Here is a 21,856-nt window from a genome sequence, read left to right on the forward strand (position 1 = left end):
CTTGCCCTGTGGCCTCTTCTAAGCTCTTGAGGCAACAGCTCCTTGCTTCCCTGAATCAGCCTGCGTGTTTAGGACTTGGTGTGGATGTAGAGCCGTTCACTGTAGGCTTTGTGTCTGGTTTTTTTTCTCTTAAATTGTATTTTCAGAAAGCACTATGGCTGTGCCTCGGTTGCTTTTCTTGTCTGTCTGTTGGTGGACATTGGGTTGTTGAAACCTTTTTTTTGTTTTTTCGAGACAGGGCTCCTCTGTGTAGTTTTGGTCCTGTCCTGGATCTCGCTCTGTAGACCAGGCTGGCTTCGATCTCACAGAGATCCGTGTGCCTCTCCCTCCCGAGTGCTGGGATTAAAGGCGTGCGCCACCGCTGCCTGGGTTGTTGGCACTGTTTGACAGTTGTAGGTATGAACATCTGTGTGCACTTTTGTGTGTGAATGTGGATTTTCCTTCTTGATTACCTATGGGAGGAGCTGCTGGGTCATCTAGTAACTGTTGGAGGGCCTGACAGACAGTTTTCCAAACAAGCCACTCTCTCCATGGTGCTGTCCCATCAGGCTGGATCTGTCCCTTCTGATCCTCTGCATGGCAGCAGGGGTGGGAGTGGAGAAGTGGGATGAAGAGTCAGAGGCAGTGTGCATAGCATTGTAAACGTCTGAATGCATTTTAGGTAGGCTTACCGACCCCTGAAACAATACAGTGACTTTGTAGTGTTTTTATCTGTGGAGCTCCGCCTTGAACTTAGGATCATTCTTATGTCAGTTTCAAAACTGGTGCCATTCCAGGCCTGTGCTACTGTGCCCAGCTACTTTTGTTGTTCTTTCCACCCATCCCAGAACACATGATCTGGGGCTGCGTTCCCTTTGTTGTCATTTGTTACCAGTTCTGTGTCTCTGGGTTCACTGGTTGATGAGTATCATCAAATACCTTTTCAGATTCTGAGTCAAAGTGGTAGATTGTGGGAAAGTCTTGCTCTGGTCCAGCACTTGGAGTTCAGGACTGGACTTGGGCCTTCTGGTTTGGTCAGTTGGTCAGTAGTTCAAGCTACAGGACAGGATTTTGCTCTTGTATTTTTTGTTTTGTTTTGTTTTTTCGCGACAGGGTTTTGCTGTAGCTTTGCGCCTTTCCTGGATCTCGCTCAGCAGCCCAGGCTGGCCCCGAACTCACAGAGATCCGCCTGGCTCTGCCTCCCGAGTGCTGGGATTAAAGGCGTGCGCCACCACCGCCCGGTGCTCTTGTATTTTTATAGTGTTTCACTGTGTGGTTCTGGCTGTCCTGGAACTAGGTATGTAAACCAGACTGGCCTTGATCTGTCTGCCTCTGCCTCCAGAGTGCTGGGATAAAGGCATGTGCCACCATGCCCTACCTGCTCTGGGTTTTGTTGATGTCTCATTCAGCTGGCATGTGTTGTCCTTCAGTGTCTTTAGGACACAGGGTGGAGAAATGTCAGTAAGTTAGACTTAGATCCCTGGTGTCTGGTGTTATATATGTGGGGCTAGAAAAGAGGACCAGACAGCAAGTGTCAACTTCGGGAAGAGGGCCATACCATAAGAACTAATGGCAAACCAGGATGGAGAATACCTAGGACTTGAATTTCCGGGGACCTTCCAAAGAGAAGAAGCAGTTATTGAGTTGAGAGTTTTTTTAGCCAGTAGAAGTCATCCATGTGTGGTGGAAACCATTAGCTACTCACATGATAAGTGGACATGAAGAAAAGCAGTGGGTACCGCCCACTGAGATGAGGACACAGTGTATGCAGTGTGACCAGATGGGGCAGCCCTGGGGAAATCTGTACAGTTTCCTGGGAGATAAGCCAAAGTGCATGCTCCTCGGGTGTTGGCAGATTAAGGTAAGAGGGAAAAATGAAGGGAAGAACCCAGATGCTGTGAGTTCCCTCTTCCTGTCTTTATTAGATGTCTAGTCCTCATTTTAGAAGTGACTTTCCATCTATTGCTCTTTATTCTTTGACCCCAGACTTGGCAGCTGTCCAGGTTGGAGTTCCCAGACACGTGGGGTAGCTGCTTTGCTCGTCAGCAGTTTACTTCCTTGTGCCACTCTTGGCCCGTTTGCTGCCTGCCTCGGCATTGACTGGGGCGGTGCAGCTGACCCTTGCCCCGCAGAGAGAGGTTCCGGTAGCCTTGAATGTGCGATTGGGCTGCAGGGAGATAGGAGTGTGCTGCAGCTGCACTGAAGGTCAAGACCAGAGATCACCTGCGCCGTTATTTCTTTGCCTCTTTAGAAATATCTGTGAAGGGCAAGTTTGTCCTTGTCCAGCAGCTTCCTGCTGTAGTTCCTGACCAGCATTCCTCCCTTTGGCACATACTACAGCCCTAAAACAGACCACACTCAGTGAGTGGGCTTTGGGGCACCTGTGGAGAGGTACAGCCTCCTGTGGTTTTGTGTTCTGCCCTGCTTTTCTAGGTCTGATGGGATATCTGGGTGATTATCCCCCACTAAGAGGGGAGTTCAACGTGGTTTTCTCAGGGTGTCTTGGGAAGCAAAGATACAGCCTGTGTCATTCCTGCAGACTCCAAGTGTGGACCGTCATCACTCAGAGCACAACTCATGTGCCAGCTGGGTGGTGTTAGCCTATCGGCTCAAAAGCTAGACACCTTGATGCAGGAGCTTGGTAGTCTAGATGTTCTCTGTCGCCAAACTTGTTGGCAGTGATGGGCAGGTCAGTCTTGCAGCCTTTTCCTCTAAATGTTACATGAACTTTTTCCTTGGGTAAATTTGGTAATGGATTCTTTAATGATGGTTCATCCATTCATTCCTCTGAAAGACCTACCACTAAATATGGGGCTTACGTTGGATACCCTGTCTAAAGCCATTAGCATTTCCCATGGTTTCATCCACATAGCCTCTTATTTGACCTTGATTATTTGTAGTCCTGACTGAAGATCAGAGCCCACACCCCACCCCATCCTTCCCCATACTTGTAGTCCAGATTACCGCCTATTACTTATCTGCATACTTTGGCTTTTTAAACTTCCAATACCTTTTCTTTCTGTTTTGGTGATTGAACTCATGGTACACACATGCTAGGAAAGCACTCTACCACTAAGCTATATCTCTAACCTCTTAAATACCTTTTAAAGGAAGTTTTGCATCATTGCTATAAAACACATACCAGATCATGTGCTTCACGGAATCACTGGAATAATAATGTCTAAAGTTGGGTGTCTATAGTAACAAAATTCGGCATGCTGTTGCCACCCTCTCACACATGGACGTGGTGGATAGCCCTCCTCCTTGGAGAGCCTTGAGCCAGCCACTCAGATGAAGATGTTACTACGAATGCCTAGGTTCAGATGCTTACCCTACAGGGATGAGAAGATCAAGGCCCATCCACAGCACTGTCCTTCACCTGCTGAAGGTACCTACCTGTTCTCAGTGAGACCCAGTGTCTATCTCTAGAGGTAGTGAAGGACTCCCTGCAGAGAGGTTTGCGTCCTTACTTGGTTGCATCCAAAAAAGAGGGAACTCCACGCTTACCAGGGTATTCCTCCCATTTCCTTCCTGTGTGGAAAGGCTGCACTGGGCAGATGACTAGTGGAGAGGCTAGTGACCCTGGTGTCCATTCTTCTTAGTTTAGATTTTTTGTTTTGTTTTATAATTGTATTTTTTTATGTGTATGATATTTTGCCTGCATGTATGTCTGTGCACTACATTTGTGCAGTGACTATAGCAGCCAGAAGAGTGTGTCAAAAAAATATCCTAGAACTGGAGTTACCGACAGTTGTGAGCCCCTAGTGCTGGGAATATAACCCAGGTCCTCTGGAAGAGCAGCCAGGGCTCTTCACTGCTGACATCTCTTCAGCCCCTCGGCTTAGTTTTTAGAATGAGACCATCTGGGAAGTATAAAATTGACCCAGTGGCCGGTGACAGGGAGCTGCTATGTCGGGTCGTTAGGTTCTCACTCCCTTCCTGCATTTCTTTATAGGCAGCACCAGATATACCTGGGGCATTCATTAGCTTTTGGGGTTAGGGCTGAGATAACAGTGGCACAATCTGCATTTCATATGTCTTGTGGGAGAGGCTTCAACACTGGATATTGTTCTTACCTGGACCCCTCAGCAGGTAATGGTAATGGTGCCTGCCACTGGCTGGTGACTAAATAGTAGCTCTGGAAGTATAAATAGGCAGGGTTTTTATTTCCATGGTGGCAGTGCAGCCTTCCTTGATGCCCTTTTCTTTAGCCTGTCTGAGCACTTGAAGCCGGTCCTGTTAGGGAGGAGGGCCTGGGATACTCACTCTTTCCATGCATTAATCAAGAAGTTCCCTGGCTGCAGTTGAACCAGACTCTTTAAATGTAAAGAAAATGCTTAAAGCATGGTGTTGGTAACTTTTTTAGTTAACAGGAATTTGAAAACACAGTGATTGTTTCTTTTAATTTCATGAATATTGCATACCTACTGTGTGCCAACGCTAGAAATAAGCATGTTTGAACCAGATGAACTCCATCCCTGTCTGACACTATAGTCAGGAAGATAGAAATAAGTAATGGCACCCCCTAAAAAGTACTTACTGTTAGACTTAAGAGAAAATGGGGATGCTCCCAGAAAGGAAAAAAAAATGGCATTAAGGTTAAGACCATTTCTGGAGGGAACTAACTGAGATTGGAAGGTGTGCTGTGTTACCTCTTCTTCAGGTGTCTCTATAACAAACTCACTGAATGTGCTGGCTTTCCAGTCTCTTTCTCGGAAGCAGCATTGCTGGGGAAGGGTAGCAGCCTGAGCATTGAGAACCCCTCTGTGATTCCAGCCGTCAAGCTGAGCCACCAAAGAAGGAGACCACCTCTGTGGGGCCACAGGTAAAGCGAGCCGATGAGTGGAAGGACCCTTGGCGCCGATCCAAGTCTCCCAAGAAGAAACTTGGTGTGTCAGTCTCCCCAAGCCGGGCACGAAGGCGTCGCAAAACCTCTGCCTCATCAGCTTCTGCTTCCAATTCCTCCAGGTAAAGAAGGGACCTGTAAAGACAAGTGGCTTGTTGATGACCACTGGCTGCCAGTTGTGTGTGTGTGTGTGGGGTTACTGCCCAAGGACAGGTCAAGGGGATATTAGGTAGGACTGATAACAGGAATTTTGGTAGGACTTCACATCCCCCAGAACATACAAAAGTAAGTAGAATGGGTGACCCAGAATGGTATAGATACTACTCTGGCTGGCTACCAGAGACATACATTCTCTCAGGTAGGAGAAAGGCCTCTCAGTTCCTGTGGAAAAGGTGCTAGGTTGCTGACAGAAGAACTGCACACTCCCTCTAGCTTTTCCGAGAATTTGCTTCAGTGGCTCTGACCTCTAGTGTGAACACATGAGGAAGTGAGTGGTAGGTGGTAAGAGCTGTGTCTCCCTGCCTGAAGAAGGCGTTCCGGATGGAGTCTAGGAGGAACCAGAGGTGTGTGTGTGTGGACAGATACAGGAACACAGCCATGTGGACAGTAGGGTCAGCTTGAAAACTCAAACTCTTCTCTAGGGTACCCAGTGAACATGGGTACATCCAGGCCCCCAAGTATTGGTCTCTGCTACATTCCACTGTAGGGTGATAGTGCTGCAGTGTGTCTGTAGGTTATCTCAGGATCACCTCTGCCTCACTGTGTTGCTGTACATGTTTGTGAATGTTCTCCTGTCTCTGTGTGTGCTGTCTCTCACTGCACTGAAAGAGCATTGGCTCAGCACACCCCAGCCGGTGGTAGTGAAGGTCACCTTTTCACTGCCTCTACTGTCTGTCCACTGGCCCACAGGTCATCTTCACGGTCTTCATCCTACTCTGGCTCTGGCTCGTCCCGGTCCCGGTCCCGATCTTCATCCTACAGCTCCTATTCCAGCCGCTCTTCCAGACACAGCTCGTTCTCAGGAAGCCGGTCCAGGTACGTCCCAGCCTCCTGAGCTCCTAGTAGGTACAGTGGGGTTCCTGGGTGCCTGCTTCCAAAGTGGTTTTGGTAAATACACACTGAGAAGCAGTTTGGACTGGGATGCCAATCAGCATACACTGCAGGTACTAGACGAAGGACCTGCATCTATAAGATGTCTCTCTGTTGAGTCCAGGGATAAATACGCAGTGCTTCCATCATCCTAGAAAGCCCTAGGAGGGTCGAGCAAACTTTTGTTGAATTTTCCCCTTTGAAAATAGATACTTCCTAAACTTTAAATAAAATTCTACCAGCACATAACACTGCATCCAGCTTGACCTGCCCTCATGGAAACCTGATGGCTTGGTCTTTCCACCAGTGGAGGTCAGGCTGGCTTGAAGGGTAGGGACTGCTCAGTGGTCCAGCCCTGAACTGAGCTGATGCTCCACTGTGGACCCTCCCAGCACTGTCCTTACCGTAAGCTCTTGAGAGGGGTCAGAACTTTGGCACGGCATTCAGTAAAGCTGGTAGGGTATGTGGGTGGAAGTACTTTAGTCCTAGTCATTAATTGGTGCACATAAAGCCACCCAGCCCTCTGCTTTAGGACATATTATCACTAGATAGCTGTGTGAGAATAAAATGTTCTGTCTTCTGTGTCCCTTGCAATGTTACCCCTTCCTGGCTTATGGTCTTGCTTTGTTTCTTTGTTTGTTTCTTCCTTTATTTTTTAAAGGAAATTTTGAGATTTATTCTCTTTTGGAAGAAAAGGTCTCACTATGTAGCCTTAGCTGGCCTAGAACTTGCTATATATTAGACCAGGCTGGCCTCAAATTCCCACCTGTCTCTGCCTTCCAGGTGCTAGGAGTAAAGAAGTATGCCGCCACCTCCAACTGGTGTGGCTTTAGATGTGATGATAGAGGAGATCAGAAAACAGTTCTGAGAGGTCACCAGGCTGTCTCATCTGATGCTCGCTCATGCTTTTGTGGGGTGTGGAGTAAATTGCATGTGGACCTATTTTCATGGACATGGTAGAATGCAGAATAGCAAGCAACCAGGATGGGGGAAAAAAAGTAAACTTTCTCTGCAGGTGTATGTAGGCCATCCAGAGGTGTGCTGGCACAAACCCGAGAGCCCAAACATTGGCAGGTTTCTTCTGCAAGTGTAAGCAGTCGGGGGGAGGGGGCAGCAGACAGATGTGGCCATGGGCCTGGGTGGGGAGCACAGGGAAAACCTGTGGGAGCCTCTGAGAGAGATAAAGGTCATGTAGGGTACTGTAGAAAATATGAGACTCTGGAGAAAAGTTGTGTATGGGATCTTTCCTCTGAGTAAGCAGCTGACAGTGTAGCAGAGGGTAGCAGGAACAAAAGCGCTATGTCCATTTTATGCCCTAAGGTTGGGGTAGTTGGGTCAAGGAGGCAGCTGGAACAGGGTAGAGAGGGAAAGGACTCCAGGTTTCACTTTGCAGGTGTTTCTGATCCTTCCAGGTAAATAGAGCACAGTAGAGGATTGAGGGTCTTATAGCAGGCAGGACATGGGAAGGTCTTGCAGGTCAACCTAGGAAGTGTGAGCTGACATGCCAGTGGGGATGTTCTGCCATCCCACCAATAGCTCAGAAGCTTCATCATATTCTCACCATTGACCATAATCTTCTTAGCTATTTCCCACAGTAGCTGTGCCTTTCTTGGTAGCTTAGCCTCCCTTGGCACTATCCTAGAGACCTGTAAGGTCTGGGTAGCCTCCTTTTAAGTGAGTAAGGAGACCTGGAGTGGAGTCCCTGCCTTGGGGCTCAGCAGCTATCCTTTCTGAAGTTCATCTGTAGCAGTCCCTCCCAAAGCTGCACTCAAGAGGGTACGCTGAGAGGGGAGAGGAGTCTGGTAAACTGCCACGAGACCAGTGCGTCTCAGAGGGTCCCTCGCTCGGATCGCACTTTTTTCAGGTTCTCCCATAGTAGTGACCCAAGAGGTGAGGCAGCAAATGCAAGGCCACAAGAACAAATGCTAGGTTTCCTGGGCACCTGCCTTTGAACATGGAAGCATGAAGAACTGCAGGAAACCGACCCACTGCTTGCACCACCCAGCTAGAAGTAATGGGCATCCTGTGTGATGGTTTTGAGTAGGCAACATGGGCCAACCCAGTCCCTTTCATCCTCTTGACGGAAGTGTGACCTCACTGTCAGAATGCCATCCTGGAAACTCCGCCTGGACCCAGCCCCCTTTCCCGGCTCTTTGTCTACCCTGCTGACACACAATACTTGTGTGGAAATCGTCTGGTCATAATCTCCTCCCAGCTGTACACTCCCTGCTTATGTGATGATGTCACTGCTTAGGGACCTCTGTGTCTGTGCCTTTGCCTGCCAACCAAGTGCTTGGGACCCTTACCAGTTCTGCCATCTCCCAGCTACTAGGTGTCTCAGATCCCACACTTAGCCAGAGCCATCTTCACCCCATTTGGCCCCTGGCTAAGGCAGAACCATGTGCCCTCCTGCATACAAGCACCCACTCCTGTACACAAGCACCCACTCCTTCCTGAGGCTGCACTGCTGCCCTTCCCTCTTTCCTCCTGGTTATGTGTTTTATCAGGTGATGAAGCAGCTGAGCTTGAGCCTAAATTCTCTGTGGATCAGAACCATTTCCTAGGGGATGTGCCAGCTCCAGCCAGTGAGGGAATCTACCAAGCACCAGACTTCCTCCTCACACTCTCTTTGTTCCCCAGGTCCCGGTCCTTCTCCTCGTCCCCATCCCCGTCTCCCACACCTTCCCCACACAGACCTCCAGTCAGAACCAAGGGGGAGCCGGCCCCGCCTCCCGGGAAAGCAGGGTGAGTCCTGAGCCCCCTCAGGTCGCTATGGTGCTCCACATCGGTGGGGTCTCCAAGGCTTCCAGCCTCTTCCACTGTCTCTTCCCATCCCGTGCCTGGACTAGAGGTGAAGCAGCCTCCAAAGGGCAGCAGAGAAGGCTCTCAGGAGGTGGGCGGAGGCACGGGCTCAGCACCTAGACTTGGGTCCCTGTGGCATGGACCTTGACAGCCATGTGCCGTGTCTGAACTGCAGAGCCCTGAGATGTGGGTGCATTGAGCAGGGACCCCAGCCCTATCCTGCCTTGACACTGCCTCTGCCTCTGCCTCACAGGGAGAAGTCACTAAAGAAGCCAGCCCCACCCCCAGCCCCACCACAGGCCACCAAAACTACTGCTCCTGCCCCTGAGCCTGCCAAACCGGGAGATCTTCGAGAAGCCAGGAGGAAGGAACGGCAAACCAGGACTCCCCCAAGGAGGTGAGCATGTGGACTTATGGTAATCCTGGTAAGGTTCTCCTGGTCCTTGATGCTGCCAGGTAATAGACGCTGATGGAAACTAGAGCCTAGGAGGTGATTGCATCGCCAGGGCAGCATCAGGGATGCAGATGCCCGACCTGGAACACATCTTAGGCCCATGACCCATGGTGTGCAGGAAGGCTTTGTCCCAGCAAGGTCTGCCTCTGAGGCGCACTGTGGCTTGTGTTGCAGGCGGACGCTCAGCGGCAGCGGCAGCGGCAGTGGCAGCAGCTACAGTGGTTCCAGTTCCCGATCCAGGTCAGTTGCCTGGTCCCACCTTTTTCCCTCACCGACCATGTTAGGGGCTCCTCAGTGTCCAAGGGACACACAGCTCAGAGCGAATATAGCCTCCCTTCACACGAGAGCATCTAACCTTAGGGGAAGAGAACTAGACCAGTACAGCCCAGCTGGACAAAGTGAGGCCAGTTCCAGGTTCTCTGTCCACACCTTCCCTAGGATAGACTGTTCTCTGGGCCTGCTGATCCCTAGGCAGTTGGGAGGAGCCCGTAAGACCAGAAAGGATTTAGAAGATGGAGTCAGCTTGATGTTTTTGAAATCTTGAATTGAACCCGAGTCCTCTGGAAGAACAGCCAGTCCTCTTAACCACTGAGCCAGCTCTCCACTTAAAGCTAGGAAATTCTTAACTCTTTTGTCTGCTCCCTGCCTCTGTTCCACTATTCTGGCCCCTGATGACCTCAGGAAGAGCTGATTGGTGTTTGTTGTAGGTCTGTCGTGACCCTGCACTGTGCCAAAACTAAATCACCATCTCCCCTCCATCCCACCCACCCCCACCCCCAGTCTTTGCCCTATGTTCATTGTCCCTGACAGTGAAACTATCACTGCTTGTTTAATTTACAAATTAAACATCCAAAATTTTTTTGGTGGTGGTACTTAAGGTAAAACCCAGAGCCTTGCATTTTGCTCAAATGCTCTACCACTGAGCTCCAGAGGTTTGGTTTTGGTTTGGGGTTGGGAGACTCCCTGTTTCCCAGATGAGCTTGAATTCCTGGGCTTAATCAGTTTTCCCAGGAATCTGGGGCTATAGGGGGTCCAGCACACCTGCCAGCTGTCATCACCTCTTTTGTGCTGCTTTTGGTGTTTTAAAATAGGGTCTCACTATCAGCCCTGGCTGTCCTGAAACTCACAGAGAGCTGCCTCACCTTCCCAGTTACTGGGATTATGGGTTGTAGCTGTTGTGTGTGCATCATCAACTAACTTAAAAGTGTGTCCTTATCACCATTGGATAGGGCTTAATCACATTTCCCTTCCTAGCATAGTATCACCCAGGTTAGTGAAGTAGAGATCTCAGCTCATGACATAGCTGTCCCTTCATTGTATAGTACCTCTGAAGGTCCCCCTGAGATCTCTTACTCTGTTGATGTGCATTCCTTAAACATGGAAATCGGGTAAAGACGAGCCATAGAGACACCTCCCTCCCCCACTGCCATCAGCCTGTGGCCCAGCTGTCTGGCAGTCGGCATGGGGCTAAGGGACACTGCTGTGTCTAGGTCTCTGAGTGTGAGCAGCGTCTCCTCGGTGTCCAGCGCCACCTCAAGTAGCAGCTCAGTGCACAGTGTGGACTCAGAGGACATGTATGCAGACCTGGCCAGTCCTGTGTCCTCAGCCAGCTCTCGATCCCCCACCCCTGCCCAGACCAAGAAGGAGAGAGGTAGGTAGGGCCCTTGCCCTGGGGGTGTGGGCTCAGGGGCGAACTTGAAACAGAGACTATTTCACTGTCCACGTACACAGGAAGCCATGACTGAGGGTTTGTTGTTGACAGGGAAATCTAAGAAAGAAGATGGAGTGAGAGAGGAAAAGCGGAAACGGGATCCGTCCACACAGCCACCCAAGTCCTCCAAAGCTCCAGCAGGTGGGAAGTCCTCCCAGCAGGCAGCGGCACCTCAGCAGGCAGCCCCTGGGCAGCCCCAGCAGGGCTCCTTTGTTGCCCACAAGGAGATAAAGCTGACACTGCTGAATAAGGTGAGATCAAGGGGACAGGCCAGTATTACTGCACCTGGACCTGGGTGCTAGGCATTCCACCCTGCCCCTGAGCTGAGAGGTCCAAAGGTTAGCCCCTCAGAATTACAGTCCATGTGCCTGTGGCCTGCCTAGCTCCCCACACAGTAGCCTTGGGACGGCAAGCAGGCAAGCCTGGGTCCTGCCTTCAAAGCTCCATTGTCTGGAAGGGCCAAGGCCTGACATGTTGGGGTCCTACAAGGCACTTTCCTATGCAGCACAAAGGGCCCCATCACATGGTTACAAGGGCCACAGAACTGCTTTATAGGGGTGGGGGGAAGCAGGGCCAGAAAGAGGACTATGGGAGCAAAAAACCATTCGCCGGTGACAGCGGATACACCGCCACCCATTTCCTTGCCTAACGACCACTCAGGCCCTACCACCCTCACAGTACTGTGCTGTTTCAGGCGGCTGATAAAGGAAGCCGGAAGCGCTATGAGCCATCAGACAAAGACCGGCAGAGCCCTCCAGCCAAGAAGGCCAATTTGTCCCCAGACCGAGGTGAGCCTCCCAAGTCCAGGGCCTGAGGCACACCATGGGTGCCACAAATAAGCCAGAAGACCCACCTGCAGGGCCTTGACACTGCGTCTGTTCTGAAAACAAGGGAGGACCCTGAGAACTCCATTGCGTGTGTTCTGTCATGCATGCTATAGCGCTAGAGATTGCAGCTGATCTTTCATTTCGATTTTAAACATTATCTTGCTCTGTAGCCCAGCTTTATCTCCAACTCATGATCCTCTTGCCTCAGCCTCCAAAGTGCTGGGGTTAGAGGTGTATACCGCTGTGCGTGATAAGAAAGTTTTAATATGGGGATGTAGCTCAGTAGTAGAGCCCAAGACCCTCTGTTTGACCCGGCACCATAAAAAAGTTACTGACAATAAGCCTCTGTATATTGACATACACAGTTTGTTAATGGTGAACAACCCTTCCAATACAAACAAGACGGGGAGTAAGGGGATATGTGACTCAGTTTGTAGAGTGCTTGCACAAGAGCCCTGTGTTTGATCCCCAGCACCACATAAATGGTATGGTGTGTACATCTGTAATCTCGGCACTTGAGAGGTAGAGGCAGAAGGATTAGAAGTTTAAGGCCGCTGGGCATGGTGGCACATGCCTTTAATCCCAACACTTGGAAGGCAAAGGCAGGCAGATCTCAGCGAATTCGAGACCAGCCTCGTCTATCTACAAAGTGAGATCCAGGACAGCCAGGACTGTTATACAGAGAAATCCTGTCTCAAAAACAAACACAAAAAAAAAGTAGTTTAAGGCCATCTTTGGCTGCATAGAGTTCCAGGCCATCCTGGGCTCCATGAGACACACAGCATTAAAACAAAAGTCAAGGGCAACAAGCGAATGAATGCATATGTGTTGGCTTTCTGAGCAAGTTCTAACACCCAAAGTCTTTGTCCGGGTTTCTGTTGCTCTGATGAACACCATAACCAAAAGCAGCTTGGGGAGGAAAAGGTTTATTTGGCTTATACATTGCTGTTCCTCATGGAAGGACGTCAGTAACCTTGTGAGCAAGAGCTGATGCAGTGGCTGTGGAGGGGTGCTGCTTACTGGCTTGCTCAACTTGCTTACTTTTAGCACCGAGGACCACCAGCCCAGGGGTAGCACCACGTATAATAAGCTGGGCCCTCCTACATCAATTACGTATTAAGTAAATGCATCACAGACTTACCTATAGCCAGATCTTAGGCATTTTCTCAGTTGAAGTTCCCTCTCAGATGATTCTAGTTTGTGTCAAGTTGACGTAAAAATGAGCCTGCATACCCAACATCCAAAGTCAGAGAAGCCCTCACTCCAGACTGATCAAATTGTGCCTCTGCACACTGTAAGCATTGGGATTTGAGAAGGGCACAGTGTCTCTGAGTCATTATTTAACCTTGAAGACTCTCCCTCCCCCCACCCCAGATCTCCTGGGGCACTCTATCAAGCCCAGCAGGAAAGATGGGGGCATCCCATCTTTGATGGGAAGAGCCAAAATCCATGTTTCCTCCCTGAAGCAAATATGAAGGAAGCTGACTGCTGCAAGCTGGGGTTCTGGAGCTCACTTCAGGCAGGTTGCTGGGCCAGGACCCTAAGGCTTTGTACCCTGAAGGGACTTCTTTTCCCAGAGTCAGAGCCTTGGCCACTGCCTTGATTCATGCTTAGACCCTGCCTTCCACTCTGTGTTTTGCCTAGCCCCACGCCTGAGGCCAGTCTCCCACTGGTAGAATAGAGTGCTCCACTCTGGAGTCTGTTTCCAGTTGTGAACTGTCAGGTTCTGCTCATATTGTCACACCTGTGTGCTGAGGAAGGTCTCATTAGAAAGAGTACTCCGGCCGGCCAGCCGGCGGTGGTGGCACACGCCTTTAATCCCAGCACTTGGGAGGCACTCACTCTCTGAGTTCAAGGCCAGCCTGGTCTACAGAGCGAGATCCAGGACAGGCACCAAAACTACACAGAGAAACCCTGTCTCAAAAAAAAAAAAAAAAAAACAAACAACTAAAAAAAAAAGTGTACTTCAGGAAACCAGAGAGATGGCTCAGCAGTTAAGAGCACTGACTGCTCTTCCAGAGGATCCAGGTTCAATTCCCACTGCCCAAATGGCAACTCACAACTGTCTATAACTCCAGAATCCAACAGACATACATGTAGGCAAAACACCAATGCACACAAAAATAAAAATAAAGAAAAGAAAGAAAATGTAGGCCGGGCGGTGGTGGCGCATGCCTTTAATCCCAGCACTCGGGAGGCAGAGCCAGGCGGATCTCTGTAAGTTCGAGGCCAGCCTGGACTACCAAGTGAGTTCCAGGAAAGGCGCAAAGCTACACAGAGAAACCCTGTCTCGAAAAACCAAAGAGAGAGAGAGAGGGAGAGGGAGAGAGGAGAGAGGAGAGGGAGAGAGAGAGAGAGAGAGAGAGAGAGAGAGAGAGAGAGAGAGAGAGAGAAAGAAAGAAAGAAAGTACTCCATGAAACGGGATGCAGTGATGTAAGCACACGCCTTTAATCCTAACAGTCAGAGGCAGGTGGATCTCTGAATTGGAGGCCAGCCTGGTCTACAAAGTGAGTTCCAGGACAGCCAGAGCTACACAGAGAAATACCCCCTCACCTCCCCAACCCCCCCCCCCCAAAATAAAACAGCAACAACTAGGCCCAGCTCTAGGCCTGCATGCATCACAGCTTCCTGAGCCCTGCTTTCTGAGGCAGCACTTGCCTTGTCTGCTTCCCTGGTTTTTTTTTTTCTATAAGGGAAGTGTGCCAGCCATCCTGACACTTTGACTTTTTGAGTGGGCCTCGTGGTAGCCCAGACCTTAAACTCACTATGTAACCAAGGATAGCTCCTGATCCTCCTTCCTCTACTTCCCAGTGCTAGGATCATAACAGACCACACGTGGCCACCTTGACACTTTGTCCTCCGGTGGCCTCAAGTACAGAACAGTGGTTTCACTCTCTCCTCTGTTGGCCAGGTTCTCGAGACCGGAAATCAGGGGGAAGAATGGGCTCCCCAAAACCAGAGAGGCAGAGAAGCCAAAACGCTAAAGCCCCTGCTGCCCCGGTGGACAGGTAAGTCCCTGCTCATCCAGGATAGGCGCTAGGCTCTAGCATGTGAGACACGGAGGCTGTGGAGGAACAGCAGACAGCAGTCCCAGCCCGCTCCTCTGAAGAGCCCTCAGGCCCAACCTGAGCGTGCTGCTCAGTCCACCTTATCAAAGAGCCCTAGACAAGGGGCACTGAGTCTCAGGGTGGCCGCATAGTGGGGTGACTAGGAGAGGCTGTGGGCTAGCCCAGACCCTGCTTATCTCCCTACAGAGGAAGTGGGGAGCCCTGGCTGCTCATCCCAGGCAGGCTCTTTCTCATCTATCCCTCACATTTTTCAATCCTACAGGAAGCGTCCACTGTCACCCCAGTCTAAGAGTTCCAGCAAGGTCACCAGCGTGCCCGGCAAAGCCACCGACACTGCGGCTGCAGGCACCAAGTCAGGGAAAGCCAGCACGCTGTCCCGGCGGGAGGAGCTCCTTAAACAGCTCAAGGCTGTGGAGGATGCCATCGCTCGCAAGCGGGCCAAGATCCCTGGGAAAGTGTAGTGAGCCCAGCTCACTCCCTGGAGTAGACTCTTAAATGTTTTTATAAAAAAAAAAAAAAAATAGGGTAAGCGCAGCCATTTTGGATTTTCCAGTTAATGTCGTATTTTGCCTGTGATTCTTTTTAAAAATTAAAAAAGAAAAAAAAAGTTTCTCAGCTGGAAAAGAAGCCACACACAAGATGAAGATGACGCTGAATCCCAACCTCTCCACCAGACTGAACCAGCTCCTTCCAGAACAGTCTCCACGGACAGATGGACAGACGGACAGACGGGCGGACAGGGCAGTGCTGAGACAGGGAGCACCAGCTCTATAACTTAAGAGCTTTAGGCACGCAGAGCTGGGCTCACACTCTTCTGCCTCCGTCCTCACTTCTCCCAGCTGGCCTCCTGGGCTGCGTGTTTCCAGCAGAGTCTCCTTTCTGGGAACAGGAAAGCAGAATATATCCTGGACTACAGGCAGCACCACCCCCCCACCTCCCCCAGATCAGAAGTATATATATATATATATATATATTCTTGCCTAAAGTCTGATTGGGAAACCATTTCCTGTCTTTTATTTTAAGCATCAAATTGTTTTAGTTGATTAAAAAGGAAAAAACAGAAAAGACAAAAAAAATAAAATAAGGCCAAGGGTATTGTTGGGGTGTCTGTCCAATGTGGAGAGTCTTTTTTGAGCGATCTCCTAAAATAAAATATTTTGATAAGCAGTTTCTGGTCCTGGTGATGTCTGCATGGGCCTGGGCTGCCTCCCCACTGGGCACCCATGCTTAGCTCAAAATGGACCGAACGTTCTAGCAGAGACCCCAGCCCTGGAGCAGTTGGTGTCTGTCACTCATAGGAACCAGCAGGCACAGACTGCTTGAGTCTAAACCTCAGTTTTTCCATCCTGTGGTTGAACAAAGATAAGCCCAGCTCTTGTGGCTGACTTCTTGGAGGGAGTTGGTAGCTACCTCTCTGCAGTGAGCCCTGGCTAGGCTGCCCCCAGCCATAAAGCCACTTGTCACTCTTGAATGTATCACCTGGTCCTGACCCAGGCATGTATTCGGGTCCAGAGTATGCAAAGCCTAGTTAAGACTGGGACGCTCGGTGTCCTCTGTGGTGTTCACTCCTCACCATGAGAACACTTCAGTAAGGCCTGCCCAGTGCAGACAGCTCTGGCGAGGCCAAGACCACAATGTCTTTCCAGGCAAATGTTCCTGGTCTGTGGTGCTTCCATCTTGTCCTATCACCACCTTCCAGGAAGTACCATGCTCCAAAGCCCCCAAGCCTGAAGGAGGCCAGAGGAAACCTCAGGTGTCTTTTCTCGGTAATGCCTTCCATCTCTTTCTGAGACAGGGTCTCATTGACCTGGAGCTCACCAGTTGGACTGGACTGGTTGGTCTCTTAAGTCCTTAGGATCTACCTGTCTACCTACCCCCCTCCCTGCCACCCCCAGCACAAGTAGCATTTTACATGGATTCTGAGGATTGAACTCTGATCCTTCATCTTAGCAAGGCAAGCTCTCTACCAGCTAAGCAATCTCAGTAACCCGAGCTCTGATCTTCACCCAGGATAGTCCAGTATAAACATTTCCAGTAGCCTTGCTACTGAGTCAGAGGAGTAGTCTTGCTATTGACTGGACCCCAGGTCCAGGAGAGCTGCAGCCTCACCTAGCAATTCTAAATGGACCAACAGCAACCCCCCGCCTGTGACCCCTCAGAGAAACCTGAGGTCTCCAGGCCTCCTGCTCTTGCCTGACCCACGCTGCCAGGGCAGGATCTGTGTAGAGGCCATTGAAGCATGATGTGGGCAGGCAGGCCTGCCCAGCCGGGACTGGCAGCTGCTCAGCATCATTCCTCCTGGGTGCTTTTCCAGTCTTGCCTAACCTGGGATAGATAGACAAATAAAGACAAAGGCAACGGGAAGCTGGTTGACTTCTTGATCTGTTTTTTGTTATTTTTTTTTCCTTTCTAACTGTTCGACCTCCATACAGTATTGTATATATTTGAAAAAAACAACAACGAATGAACCTCAGGAGTAAGGCTACCTACCTTCTGCCTCCAACACTTGCGTGTGTTCTGGCCCCCACATCCCACTCTATATCCTCACACAGCCCTAGGCAGTGTCTGCCAGGAGGGCTGTGTTCAGATCCCTCAGACTGCCCACCCAGCCACCAGTGGTTAAAATGAAATTCAAAACAGGCTTTGAGTGGGAAGACAGGTGGGCACCGAGACCAAAGGTTCTAGGACGGTCTGGGACCAAGCTGGACTGGAGATGTCCTGCTGCCATCTCAGTACTCCATGGAACGTGGGAGCTCAGAGGCCAGAATGCTGGTGCCATGCTAGCCCAGGAGTGTCCTGTATTTCAAGGACTGGGCAGAATGGATTGAATCTGTGCATGGGATTAGCTGGGCACAGGATAGCTGCCAGCCACAAGTGTGAGGCCACAGGACCAGCAAGGAGCTGCTATAAGCCAAGGCAGGGGGCCCGGTCAAGTCTTCTGAGTTCCGTTTGGAAAATGGTCATAGCAAGGTCCACAGATCCCAGCCTTAGGACCTGGCAGAAGAGGTGGATGGAATAGCTCATAGAGAGTAACTGCTGGGCCAGCTTAGCCCCCGTGACGTCCCAGGCTAGTACCTGGCAGGCACATGGGCCCCTTGCCTCTTGAGACCCTGGGCTCCACCCGGTCATCCCAGTGTCCTCCCTCTGTCTTCAGGATCCCTCTGCGCCAATAAAGCTGAGGTGGACACGGGAGACAATAGGGACTGTGCTTAAGTACACCAGACACCGAGCAGGCTGATCCCAGCATAGCTAAAACACAGCTCTGCCAACACATTTGCTATACAGCCTGGGGTAAATTGCTGCTAGCCTGGGCCTCAGTTTCCCTGCCTGGGAAGTGGGGTAAGCTGGAGCTTGAGAGTGTAAACAGAGCCTTAGTTGAACATGTCTCCAAAGTCACTGTTGATGCTCCTGTCTTCTCCTGGACCTGAGGTAAGATGGAAGAGAGATATAAGGTGAGGCCGTCAGGGGACACCCTCCCACTGGTACTGCCTTGACATAGGCCTTTCCTTAAGGAGTCACGGGGCCCCTCTGGGCTCCTCTCTGGGGGAGGTAGCACTGGAGGGGCAGATGGCTGGTCTAGAGTGGGACACTCTGAAGTGGGCCTTTCCTCCTGATGTTTCTTTTTCCCCCATTTCTGATTCTCTTTCTCTCTCCCCCATGTCTCTCTGTCTCTGTCTCTCTCTCTCTCTGTCTCTCTCTCTCTCTCTTCCCAGGGCATTGTATACAGAAAGACTCGACCAAGCAGAGGCTGGAATCTACTGACCTGGCCCTCTCTTTCCAGGATGTAGCTGGCCCAACTCTTCCCTCACCTTAAATCTACCTCCTTCCCACCTGTGTCTTGTGACTCACAGACTCACAATGCAGAAAGGCCATGGGAATCATGTCAGGGTGCCCATTGGTTAGGCAGAAAAATTGTGGCCTGGAAAACCCCACCTATGTCCACCAGGATCTTCTCCAAGGACCTGGAGCCCTGCAGCTACAGCTGATATGTGGGTGTTTACATGCCTGTTGGTGGGCATATGGATGTGCCAGGGAGAAACAGGAGGGCAGCAGGCCAGGCGAGGGATGGCCTGTGGCTGGGCTTTGCACAAAACATCTTAGCCCCAGCTTCAGGCTCCTTGAGGACGTTTCAGAAGGGGCTTCTTGGGGAACTTAGTCAGTCTCAGCCCCCTTCTGCCGTGGTTCTATGTCCACACCAAATTCTGAGAGGCCCTGGGAAGAGGCCAGCAGCCCGGTGCAGGGTGAATCTGGTGACAGCAACGGTCAGCCTCCAGTGACTCAGCTGACCCCACGATGGCCCTTCACGTCAGTGAGCAGAGCTGTCCTGCCTCCCTCTGGGATGTCACTCACAGGGCACTCTGATGTGCTGCCCAGCTCTGAGGCTGATCCACAGCCCCTGCCCTCAGGTGGATGCTGCTTCTGAGTGTGGAGGCTGAAAAAGGATCTGTGGCTACACTCCCTCGACCTGCCCACAGCTGGACATTCTAGACTCTCGCAAAAACTGGGACAGACAGGCCCTTCTGCTTTGGAAGTAGCCAGAACCCCCACGGGGCCTCAGGGTAGAGGCCTTCCTTCCCAGAATGACATCCAGACCTCAGGCATTCAAAACATCCCAAGATCTGGCTCGCACTTGCCCTCCTTTTCAGATGAAAGCACCCACAGTATCCAGCCCACCCTAGCCAGCTGTGCTAGATGGGATTCAGTGGGGGGGGGGGCACTTCAGGTGGCTCCAGGCTCGAACAAGCTTCCTTCAATAACGGCACTCATTTCCAGCAGGCTTACCTTCCCCGCCCCAGGATTTTCACCTTGAATAAAAAGCCTGTAGGAGAGGGGCTGGAGAGGAGACTCAGCAGTTAAGAGCACTGGCTGATCTTGCAGAAGACCCAGGTTCTGTTCCCAACACCCACTTGATGGCTGACAACCAGCCATACTCCAGTTCCAGGAGGTCCAAGGCCCTCTTCTGTCCTCCATGGGCACCGGGCACACATTAGCAGACAAGACACTCAGCCACTTCAAAGTTCTTTTAAAAATTAAAAACCTGTAGAACCCTCGCTAAAACCTAAGGCCGTCCACCCCTAGCTACCATCTCTCCTGACTACTCAGGGGGGTACATTGTGACCACCTTGGGCAAGGAGCACAACCTCAATGTCCATCCCCAGGTCCGGAGACCGAACCCCAGTACCAGCCACAGAGTCGGTGAGCTCAGATAGCAAAACGGACCCAAATCAACGCAGCAAGCTGCTGAGAGCAACTCGGCCGAAACCCCCAGTTTCCTCTTCCAGAATTGCCCCCCCCCCCCGACAGGGTCCCTGGCTTTTCACTGGCATTCCACTGGGAAGGTCCCTTTGGGGTAGAGGTTGCCTCAAAGGGGCTCCTAAGGATCTGTGACGGGGGTGGGCGGGGCGGGGCAGGGCCCAGAGCTGTTCTCAGGACCTACCTGGACGACGACTCTGATGCACAGGGACAGACCCAGAGGAGGAAGCAGAGTCGGATTTTCCCCAGGTGTGGCCCCAGGTATAAAGACGCACACAGCCAGTCTCCGCCAGGTGCAGCGCTGGGACCGTCGCCAGGTGTGAGGAGGCTGCTCCATAGCTGCTGCCATGGCCACTGTCATTGCCACTGTGATGGTGAGCCTGGCACCTTGCCCAGCCTCATGACAGCCTATCCCAGAAGGGTGGATGTTGGGGCCTTCCGTCTGAGCCTGGGTGCACTGGGGTGTCTTTCGGCTAAGCCTCTTTCCCCACCTTCAGAAGGAAGTCTAAACTCCATCTTTTCAGTGAGAGCCGGCAAGCTTTGGAGGAAATGGGGTCTTCTCTGGGCTACCTCTAACCATACACCTGCCTGTCCCCCAGCATCTCCTGCTTCTAGCCTGGTTGCCTGCTGGGATCACCCACCAAGATCTCCCAATCCGGGGGAGGCCCCGAAGCCATGGGACTCTGAGGTGCTACTCTGCTGAGGAACTGTCTCATGGCCAGGCTCCCCCACACCTGCTAACTCGAAGTGCCAGGTGGGAGCAGGCCCTCCCTGTGGCCCTGGTGTCCACTTTGGAGGCCACGGGCCACAGGAGACAGTATGAAAGACCTCTAGCTGGAACACAGTGCCCTGTGCTGCGGCCAGAGGATGTGCTGGAAGCCGACACCCACCAGCGCTCCATCTCACCATGGAGATATCGGTGAGGTTGATGGGGTCCCCACTGGTGGGGTGGTAGGGTGGCTGTATTCCTACTCTGGAACAGTTCTCGTCTGTTCAATGGGCATGCCTACCCCACCCTCTAAAAACACATTCCCCTGAAAAGCTTGGCCTAGTGAGACCAGGGCCCCCCATTAGAGCCCCTGCTTCTGCGTTCTCAGGGGCCATGGGTTAAATGTAGGCAACCTCCGTTTATTGAGCACCAACTGAATGCCAGCCGTCTTGGTTCCTGCGCCTCTGTTGGTAGCGTTCGAATCCTGAACTCCCAGATTGCCCATTCCAGAGCAAGCGATGCAGCCACGGGAGGGTGGAGCCTCAAGGGGGGGCGGGGGGAGACGCTGTGCCCACCACGCTGCTTGTGAAAGCTCAGATGAGTTCTAGACAGGGCCAGAGTGAGTGTTCTCACTGCTCCTGTCCCCACAGCATTGACACAGACAAGAACCGCTACCCACAGAAGTTGGCGGTGGCAGAATGCTTGTGTCGTGGCTGCATCAACGCCAAGACCGGCCGTGAGACAGCCGCCCTGAACTCTGTGCAGCTGCAGCAGAGCCTGCTGGTACTGCGGCGACAGCCCTGCTCCCAGGACGGGACAGCGGGCCCCACCCCAGGATCCTTCACCTTCCACACCGAGTTCATCCGAGTGCCAGTCGGCTGCACCTGTGTTCTTCCCAGGTCTGCACGGTGAGGACTTCTGCCATGGCCCCACCGTGGTACACCAGGCTCCTTCCAGGCCAGACAGTCCAGGCATCCCCTCAGAGGATGCCTTCTATTTATATGTATTTATTGCTTATTTATTGACTCAAAAGTGCAGCCGGGGCTATCCCCAGCCCTTGCCCACTGATCCCTGACCGGTGCCCGGATGCAAGCTGCTGGTCTCAGGACTGGGGAGG

At 51.6% G+C, this 21,856-nt stretch overlaps 2 protein-coding genes across 5 annotated transcripts in view; both read left to right on the forward strand.

Annotated features, from left to right (window-relative positions):
* Zc3h18 (zinc finger CCCH-type containing 18) overlaps positions 1–15,944 on the forward strand; it is a 42,785-nt gene extending 26,841 nt beyond the window's left edge. For all 4 annotated transcript variants that reach the window (XM_028880839.2, XM_028880840.2, XM_028880837.2 and 1 more), the window contains 10 exons: positions 4,756–4,947; positions 5,735–5,860; positions 8,555–8,659; positions 8,970–9,113; positions 9,345–9,410; positions 10,661–10,821; positions 10,933–11,132; positions 11,576–11,669; positions 14,621–14,717; positions 15,040–15,944. In XM_028880839.2, the coding sequence (XP_028736672.1) occupies positions 4,756–4,947; positions 5,735–5,860; positions 8,555–8,659; positions 8,970–9,113; positions 9,345–9,410; positions 10,661–10,821; positions 10,933–11,132; positions 11,576–11,669; positions 14,621–14,717; positions 15,040–15,238 (1,384 nt within the window). In that variant the 3' untranslated portion in view covers positions 15,239–15,944. The remainder of the gene's footprint in view (positions 1–4,755; positions 4,948–5,734; positions 5,861–8,554; positions 8,660–8,969; positions 9,114–9,344; positions 9,411–10,660; positions 10,822–10,932; positions 11,133–11,575; positions 11,670–14,620; positions 14,718–15,039) is intronic.
* Positions 15,945–20,377: 4,433 nt separating this feature from the next.
* Positions 20,378–21,677, forward strand: Il17c (interleukin 17C). The gene is made up of 3 exons (XM_028880776.2): positions 20,378–20,404; positions 20,630–20,949; positions 21,390–21,677. The coding sequence occupies exons 1-3, from the start codon at positions 20,378–20,380 to the stop codon at positions 21,649–21,651; spliced, it is 609 nt and encodes a 202-aa protein (XP_028736609.1). The 3' UTR covers positions 21,652–21,677.
* The last annotated feature ends 179 nt before the right edge of the window (positions 21,678–21,856 follow it).

Source organism: Peromyscus leucopus, chromosome 5, assembly GCF_004664715.2.
Source record: "Peromyscus leucopus breed LL Stock chromosome 5, UCI_PerLeu_2.1, whole genome shotgun sequence".
Lineage (NCBI taxonomy): Eukaryota > Metazoa > Chordata > Mammalia > Rodentia > Cricetidae > Peromyscus > Peromyscus leucopus.